The sequence below is a fragment of the Anneissia japonica genome, unplaced genomic scaffold (assembly GCF_011630105.1).
Source record: "Anneissia japonica isolate Jap-2015-1 unplaced genomic scaffold, ASM1163010v1 scaffold287584_len476085_cov161, whole genome shotgun sequence".
NCBI classification, from domain to species: domain Eukaryota; kingdom Metazoa; phylum Echinodermata; class Crinoidea; order Comatulida; family Comatulidae; genus Anneissia; species Anneissia japonica.
This window is the reverse complement of record NW_022693058.1, coordinates 220,924-229,904: the sequence shown is the minus strand read 5'-3', so window position 1 is coordinate 229,904 and position 8,981 is coordinate 220,924. Positions and strand designations below refer to the sequence as shown.

At 35.8% G+C, this 8,981-nt stretch overlaps 1 protein-coding gene across 6 annotated transcripts; it reads left to right on the top strand.

Moving 5' to 3' along the window:
- The first annotated feature begins 852 nt into the window (after window positions 1-852).
- LOC117100620 (TNF receptor-associated factor 6-like) lies at window positions 853-8,981 on the top strand. Of its 6 annotated transcripts, none has more exons than XM_033240409.1 (10): window positions 853-998; window positions 1,597-1,796; window positions 2,405-2,462; window positions 3,058-3,162; window positions 3,963-4,121; window positions 4,691-4,768; window positions 5,434-5,517; window positions 6,219-6,373; window positions 8,579-8,645; window positions 8,860-8,981. In XM_033240409.1, the coding sequence occupies exons 2-10, from the start codon at window positions 1,606-1,608 to the stop codon at window positions 8,896-8,898; spliced, it is 936 nt and encodes a 311-aa protein (XP_033096300.1). In that variant the 5' UTR covers window positions 853-998; window positions 1,597-1,605; the 3' UTR covers window positions 8,899-8,981. The 6 variants fall into 6 exon arrangements, with proteins under 6 accessions (XP_033096300.1, XP_033096301.1, XP_033096303.1 ...); XM_033240410.1 differs by having other exon boundaries at window positions 869-998; window positions 1,559-1,796; XM_033240412.1 differs by having other exon boundaries at window positions 884-998; window positions 1,694-1,796.

The window sequence follows — 8,981 nt, the reverse complement described above, 5'->3', positions numbered from 1 at the left end:
AGGAAAATATATGAATAGATAATAGAAACACGTTAATCGTTTCCCTTACAGGTCACTGGAGTTTTGATGAGGAATGATTTGTAGTAGCCTTGTAGCTTATAGCAATGCATGAGTTTATAATACAACTTGTGTGACTGGGTGGGGTAGGAGTGGGTATGACGCGGGCGCGTCATTAAGTTATTAAAATAGCTGCTCAGTCAATTTGTTGACAAGTGTCTTTCAATCGTCATGTGCGTCCTCAGTTATTGTTTTGACTAATATTTTTTGTGTGTTATCAGGTAGGGTTATGACTAATAAAACATGAAATTAATGAAATGGCTCCGTTTTGGAATCAAGCGAGGTCGGCCCAATAGAATAAGATTGAGAACTTTCGAGTGAGTTTCTTGTAGGAATTGATAGCAAGCACACTATTAAAATACACAATTCGTGCACTGTTGTTTAGACCGCTAAAAGTCATGAATTGTAGGCCTACTTCGCCAAATGTCCTATCCTGGGGTGCGGAGGGAGGTAAAAATTACCGTAATGTCGATTTTTTTACTTACAAAAATTAGCTCGTTTACAAAATTTCGGGAGTCACTAAAATGTATTTTATAACATTTATATAGGCCCTCTGCCTAACCAACCCCATGAGAGTACGAATATGTGCTGTCCAGGCAATTCATTTAATTAACATATTAATGTTCGATTTTCCTAAATTGCTTAATACTATTCATTTAAATTCAACAGTATAAATAATGAAAGGCGTGACTGCGCAATTAATTATTGTTCATTTTTTCCTTTATTATAGTGGTTATGTAATGTCTGTTGTTATTTTGTTTCATTGAAGAATAAGCGATCTGATTGGTTGCTGTTGTCAGAGGCGCAACTAGCATTTCCTCGATTTCTCCCCACGTGCTGTCCATTGTTTTGATTTGACAGCAGACGCAGCCCAGGTAGTGGCAAGAAAGGGAAGTCAGCGCATCAGTCACAGGTGTTGACAGACGTTCTGTTTTAAACAGGTGCCTAAAAGTTGTTTTTTTTTTATCAAGAACTGATATTTTCGAATTTACATGAAACTTTTATACTTTTTTAGCTGTTGTTAATATGTTATATTTTGTTGAATATCTAGGCCTATCGCTCTATGAAATGAAGCCTAGGCTGGTGCAGGTAGCTAGAGAAGTAGGCCCACATTTAAAGGCAAGCGGGGATAGGGCTAGGCGTGAGGCTAACCTAATCAGTCTAGCCCCATGTGATGCTCAACCTATCAAAATAGCTAGGCCAGGTCGTTCGCTTGGTTTCGTCACGGCACTGACTGGGTGTAAGTGTGATAAGTCCTGTGTCACAGATCAGAGTATAGTTACTAGTTACTGAGTGTTCTTATTTATCTCCTGAATTTGCTCATCTTATCATAATTATGGCGTGCCTGTCTACTACAACAGGTGTTTACCATTATTTATATAAACAACTCCCTGTTTTTTCGGGAATAGAATATTTGCAGAATATTCTTTGCACCCCAAAGAATAGTCTTTCTTCATGGGAAAGCATATTTACAAATATTCTTTTCCCCATAATTTTTTAGCAGTTTCAAATGAATTCACTTGTTTTTTCAACATTAAGTTTTCCGTTATGGCATCAGAAAGAGCAACATCACCTACACCGTCTTTAGAAGATTATCGACATGGTTACAGTGATGTCAATTTTGATCCGCTTCCAGATAGAAAATATCTTTGTCCAGTGTGTCTGTCAGTTATGAAGGATCCAGTTCAAACAAAGTGCGGGCACAGATTTTGCCGAGCTTGCATTCTTCGAATAAGTGGGTATGTGACATTAAACAAAATTTTCTTCCTAATAATAATATGAAGTTGTTTTTACCCACAGAATGCAAGATAAAAGTGGTTTTGGTGCAGCGGTAACAGTTTGGTTGCCCAACTTCGAGGTCGGGGTTTCAATCCCTCGCTGTGCATTTACTTGTGTCCTTGTGCAAGCAACTTTATCTGCATAGCTTCTCCCACCCAGGAGGAGGTTTGAGTGCAAATATGCGCCGATATATTTCACACAGCAAACTATGGAATTTCCCCCATGGCATCGTTCCAATGACTGGGATTATATTGTGGAAAAGCGCTCTGAAACGCTCTAGAGCACTATACATAAACATCTACATATTAAGCCTTATTATTATTACCTCATCTATTTGAAGTTGGCAGGAGGTTATGTTTTCGCCTGGTTTGAGTGTCGGCATATTTCTTGTGAACAGCCTACAGCCCATAGTTTTTATAAAATATTTGTCAAACTGGACCACAATGTTCCTTTACCTAAGATCTACAGCTGATTAAATTTTGAAGGGTCAGGGTCAAAGGTCAAGTTCACATTGTCTAATCTCTGCTATAGGTAAGGTGTAAATGATTTGTTCTCCTTTCAATTGCAGACCACGTCAATATGCAAAGTGTCCTGTGGATAATACTTGGTTTTATATAAATGGCGATGTAAGTTGTTGGAATTTTTTTTAAAGTTTCGAACCTTCCAATATACTGGATTTAAGGGGGGGGGGGTGGCGTGAGCTGGCCCTGGCTCCCCCTTTTGGAAAGTCAAAAAGAAAGAAAAAGAAATTATAGATCGGCCAAAACACATCAGAAGTTATTTGTGGGAGTCTAGAAAAAAAAAATTTCGGGGGAATGCCCCGGGACCCCGTAGGGTAGTTTTGTCTCACGATCACCCCCCCCACTCCCTTTCAGCCCTCTTTCGAAAACTCTCTACACCCGCCCCTGAATTATTCTGCTAAGGTTTAATAACATCGATAATATAGCTATTCAAGTAGCGCCTTAATAACTGCTTTGCCAAGAATTCCCTTGTTTACTTTTCCACCTGGTAAGCTATGGAAATTCTTCTGACAAGTACTCAACATTTCTTTTTGTCTTGTGCCGGTTCTTTAAATGTTTTTAGAACTACCATCGGCAACCCATGGGTCACGACCCATGTTTGGGTCATGGAGATTTTTGGAAAGGTTGTCGGGTCGTATCCGGATTTTCAAAAAAAAATATAATTCATTTGTACAGTACATTCATTCTCTTTTTTGTTTAGATGTTCGATGATGTAGCTGTCAGTAGAGAAATATTAGTTTTAAGTTGTATGTGTGATAATGAAAAAAATGGTTGTCATTGGAAAGGAGAGTTATTTTATCTTCAGGTAAGCCTAACCAGGTATTAACTTCATAAATTTATGATTATGGAAGGAAATGGCACTCTTTGACCTAAATTTGATTACATTTTCCTTTTTTCTCCTTTTTTTTAATAATTTTGCAAAATTTATTGGGGACATGGGCTGACTCGGCCCACCCCCTCCCCCCTTAAATCCGCCGTTGCATTCACAAAATTTTTCTGTTTAAACTGACCATGAACGTGCAAAAATCTTTCAATCTGAACAGTGAATGTGCAATTTTACCAAATTAATTCACCCTTTGTCCAATGCGGACATGGCTTTACATCGGCGTAGGTGGGGTTAGGAGGGTGCGGGAGTGCATCTGCGAGTTCCAGAGTGAGTTAAAAGATTTAAAAATTGCCATCAAGTTTTTTCATTGGAATACGGATTTAATTCAGCATTTTCAATTTTTTGGACATTCTGAATTTTCACATCCAACCCAGGATGAAACCAGTCTACACCCCTAATTAGACCACCAAAATGGGGATGCTAGACTTAGCCACCTAATTTCCCTTTTATATTTTAGTTTTAGATTTATATTTACAAATAGATGTACAATGTCATACAATTAAGTTAAAAAGATATGTCAGTTGGAAACGTTCTGGATACTGTGGCTTAGCATTAATCTGTAACATAAGGACATCATCATAGTGTTGAAACGTTAAATTTACATCTCATCAACTAATTGAATAAATGTACAAGTTTTTGTATTTTCCTATTTATATGTTTTCCATTAACACAATCAAGTTATCAAGTAATCAAAATTAATTTTTTTGTCATGTTTTTAGGAGCATCTGGACTTCTGTGATTTCTGTCAAGTCACCTGTCCTAATGGGTGTGAACAGCAATACCTACGACAGCAGAATTCAAGCCATCTACAAGACTGCCCTCTACGGATGGTTGAATGTTCTCAGTGCTGTGAAAACGTCACTGCAAAAGATTTAACAGTGAGTTTCTAAAGTAGTTTCCTGTTTTTTCGAAAAAGAGAATGCTTCTTGTTTCATAGAGATTGCTACAACACAAACAATCCCTTTTTTTTGTTTGTTAGCTTTCATCTGAAAATGAGATGGAGTGGAGTTGAATAGCTTGGTGAGTGGAGTTAGTGGTTAAGGTGCTTGCCTTCCAATCCCAGGGTCATGGGTTCAATTCCTGTCAGTGTTGCTGGGTTTTTTCTCACGACCTCCACTCCCTAAACTTTATATTGAGATTTAGTTTGTGTAAAGCATTTTGTGTGTTTGTCTTGCGTAAGAGATTGTCGCCAACATGTAGGGCAGTGATGTGTTCGCTATTCACAATCCTGGTGCATGTGTTGTGCGTCTAAATAAATAATATAATCTTTGCATCGAAGTTTAATTTTTCTTTTTAGAGGACAAACAATACATAATATGTAAGTTAAGATATTCAGGATTCATATTTAATGCTTTGGTAGTTAATTGAAATTTTACAAGGTACTTCAGATATAAAGGGAAAATATTTTAATGATATTCAGAATCTTTTTTTCCATTTCTCTTTGCAGAGACATCAACTTTTGCTGTGCCCTAAGCTGCCAGTATCATGTGTTCTGTGTGGAAGAAATGGCATCCTTAGAGAAGAAGTAAACAAATATTTTTTTTTTAAATATGAATATTAAAATCATTGTTTCTATAAATTTTAGTTTGATAGTGTTTATTAACTTATTGAAGTGTTGGAGTTGAAAAGGGGGTTATTCGAGCTTATAGCACAAATTAATTCCCCTTCTTTTGATAAAGCAATAATCAATGTCAATTTCATTACTTAATTTAGTTTCCAGAGTGGCAGCAACACCCTCTTGTTGCCCAAAATTCTGGATCGATTCCAGAATTAAGGACATTCAGTTGTCTCCATGCTGATACTTTTATGCAACTTCTGTGACACAAATGTGATCTTCTTGCTAAGCTCTAAAGTTTACGTTCTGTTGGTTTTTTTTTTTATACAATCACCACATTTCTTTGGTGGTTGAACTAATTATTTGTCTGATTCCTTAAGCATTCTACTTTCAGTGAAGAGCCTGTTGAATTCTTTTGTTGACATAATCTTCCATCTCTTTGTTAGTGTTCCTCTGGGTCTGGCTCTTTCATACTTCCTTCCATTGTCAGTTTGGAGTATAACAGTTCAATGTCTGGTTTATTAGATTTTTCCTTCCGCTTTCAGTTTAAAGCACAGTATCTATTTTTATTTATGATGTACAAAGTTTTGAATTTTCAAAATGCATAAAGAGAGATTATTTACTTTAACTTTCAGATACCAAAGCATGTTAGTGAGGAAGGTAACTGTCCAAATACTCCAATTCCATGTCAGTTTGAAGCACTTGGCTGCACAACAAAGGTACGGAACTGTAAAAGAAAAGAAAATCTTTTAGTTTGTTGAGGATCAGCGGCTTTCACCCTTAGATGACCAGGGATTTATTACAGAGATCTGTTGCGGATCCACTGCAGAGTGCTGTGAAGGAACTAATACAAAGTTCTGTGGAGGATCCACTGCAGAGTTACCTTCCATGAGAGAGCAGCTTAGCATGAGAGAGCAGCTTAGCTCAGTCGGCTAATCTGGTGGTAGCCGCTGTGTGTGCGCTGAACCGTGGAGATCTCTAGGTCCCCGGTTCAATTCTCATCGCTGCCTCTCCTTGTGTTTCAGCTAGAGGGCTGAAATACAAGTTACTAGCGCACCGTCTTTCGGATGAGACGTTTAAGCCGTTGGTCCCGTGTGCATTATGGCCCATGTGCATGTTAAAGAACGCAGTGCAATCTTCGGAAAAGAGTAGGGGATTGTCTCCCGGTGTACTGCCCAATCACCACCAGAAGGACCCCACTGGAAATAAGTCTTCTTCTAGACTTTCGTGGGCTATCCTTGGTGTTTACACTGAATAAATCCAATCCTAGAGTTCTAGTGAGGACCTACTGCAGAGTTTTGAATTTTTTATAAATGAGGATTGGACAGATATCGAAGAAAATCATGTTGACATGTGGGTTGTCATCAACTCATGGTTTTGTATGTATAATTGTTGTAATATTCTTGTATTGTATTGACAGGTTCGTCGGTGTGATCTTATACTACACATTCAAAGCAACACTGTAGAACACTTGGCTTTGATGGCAAACAAGATATTAATTCAAGAGAAGCTCATCGAAAAACAAAACACTGAATTAGAGCAACTGAGGAGGACAACTCAATCAAGCCATGCTAGGTATTATGCATTATTCTTATACAGGTCTCCCTCCAATTAAAGACCACTTTTGGGACAGGGGTTTCCATAACAGCTTTGTCTCTAATTAGATCTTTGTCTTTTTGGTTGCCCGAAGTTTTTCCCCGCCTTATTTAATGTTATATGTTGTTAAGTGTATTTTAATTATAATTTTGCCCTACACCAGAAGAAGAGTTTTCATATAGTGATCTTCTTTTTTTTTCGCTTTCCAACAATCTGCCAGACTGGTGTAGTTTTGTCAATTTTATATTTTTAATGTACATTTTATGACTTCTGGAAAATAAATGATTTGAATTGAGCGAAGAAATTTGTTAATATAGGACCACAGAAAGGTGGTCTTTAATTGGAGGGTCTTTAATTAGAGGGAGACGTGTATTTATATTTATTAAATTCTATTCAACAGACTTTACTCTGAATAAAGAAAGGGAGGCCATGACTTAATGTTTCGACCTTTATTGGGTCATCTTCACAAATGATTCCTGAAGATGGCCCAATACAGGTTGAAACGTTGAATCATAACCTTCCTTTTGTTTATTCGGAGTAACATTTGTTCTATGTTATTTAAACATAACCAGTGCATCTGTTGGTTTCTATCTAACAGTTCACTCAAAAAATATGCTGGTAACAATGTTTATTGTATGTTTTACTACTGATATGTGAACAATCCCTTTATTTAAAACACAACAAGAGTTGTGTTAGAAGAGACATTCCATTGTCCTGTGAATCATGGCCTTCGAACATGATAAAGTACATTTTCTCAGACAGAATAACATCGGAATGCATTTCAGTTTAGAGACTAATTCTCACTACAAATACTGTGTATGCTCTACACGCAATCAAGGGGTGGGAATGCCATTATCCTGGGCTCTTGTGTTGCTATAATAGTTTGTAAAGTATTGTATTTGACAACATGCTATTATTACATTAAATCTAAAAGAGATGCCTTTGTGGAAGGCATTTTGGCTCAGTTTTTCTACTCAAGATTTTAACCTTGCATTAGAAGTTCGAACCACACCACACATATACCATTTTCATAGGCAGATCCAGAGGGAGCTGGTCTTCCCCTCCCCCTCCCCCCAACAAGAATTTGGAAAAATGGGAAAAAAAAAAATTACATTCAAAGTTTGAGATTGCCATTTCTGGCTATCTATCTAGAGGTGCTCATGTATGCAATTTTATGTATATTCATAGGAAAGACAGTGAAAACCAAATTTCCAGATAGATTGGACAATGAAATTATCTTGTATTCTGTATGTGAAAACCCCTTACAGTTACTGTGCCTAAAATTAAAATTTTGTTTTGTTGCAATTATGAAAGTGCACTGACCAGTAAATATACGTTATTCAATTGAACGCTTTCAATATTAATGTATATTCAATTTGTTTTCCTTTGTTATCTGTTGTGTCGCATGTTATTTTGTTAAATTTTTAACTTTTTAAATTTTTATCTTTTTAATTGTTTAATTTTTCCAGGTTTTTAACTTTATAAATTTTTATCCTCTTTTTTTAAACTTGTTTGATGTTTGTCAATGCTGTTTATTTTTGTCTGGGATCCCATTTAAAATGAGCCAGCATTTGCTATGTTATGGGCCATCCTGGTTCTCCATTAACCCTGTTTACTTTTAGGTTTTTACTGTTTAAATCGTTTTACTTTTGCTTTGTGCAACTATTTCTGTAATGTTTTTAGTGTTGGAGTACCTAATAAATTCAATTCAATAAGAATGGTTTAAAAATAGAATCGACTGTAACACTAATGACAACTCATTCTAATACAAAAATGAAAACTAACAATAAAGCAAGGAATTGGAAATTTATATATTATTACTGTGCGTGGGAAAATACTATTTTGTCAATACAAATATTGGTGAACTTAAATGGAAAGGTAAAAAAAAAGGTAAAAAAAAAGGTAGTAAAATATATGCATTTTATTTTGGAATCTAGGCAGACGCAAATCCATACATTGAAGTTAGTGCTACTACCCCATTTGAAAACTTCTGGATTTTCCTCTGCTAGGCATATTAATATTGGCGATTTACGGTTAAAAATGTTACACATTACACAAACCATAGATTATAATTCTTTTTGATTTGGCAAGCATAATTGATGGGAATCTTGGAGTTTTTTTAATTACATTTTTCTAACATTAGTCATGTTGTATTCATGGTGTTATGGTTTATTTGTTTCACAGAATTCTGATACAGAGAGAGAAAATAATGGATGACATCAACGAGCGTATAAGTCAGATTGAGATCCAGGTAGATTAATTAATTTGCTTATGAATTGCTTAATTAAAAAAATGACAAATACTTTTAAATTTCTGGCATTAAAACTGTATTTTATTTAATAAAATCTTTCATGCTGTATTTGCAACAAAATTTCTCAGTTTAATTTTTTTTAAAAGACAAATACAATTGGTTTTGGTTTATGTAAGAGTTTATGTTGCTAATAATAATTTATGTTTCTCCACAGAATAGTAACTCAAAAAGGAAAAATACTGAAGCCACATAGAAAACAGCAGTTTCAGATGACAACAAATACTGTGTAATTTACCTTTCAATGCAACAATAAACTAAGTATTCTAAAGCTAGGCA

Excerpts from the sequence above, each read along its gene's own strand:
- LOC117100620 (XM_033240407.1), top strand. The coding sequence starts at position 1,126 with ATGAAGCCTAGGCTGGTGCAGGTAGCTAGAGAAGTAGGCCCACATTTA. Across the intron at positions 1,797-2,404 it reads TGCATTCTTCGAATAAGTGG|ACCACGTCAATATGCAAAGT; the intron begins GTATGTGACATT and ends TTTCAATTGCAG. Across the intron at positions 4,122-4,690 it reads TCACTGCAAAAGATTTAACA|AGACATCAACTTTTGCTGTG; the intron begins GTGAGTTTCTAA and ends TTCTCTTTGCAG.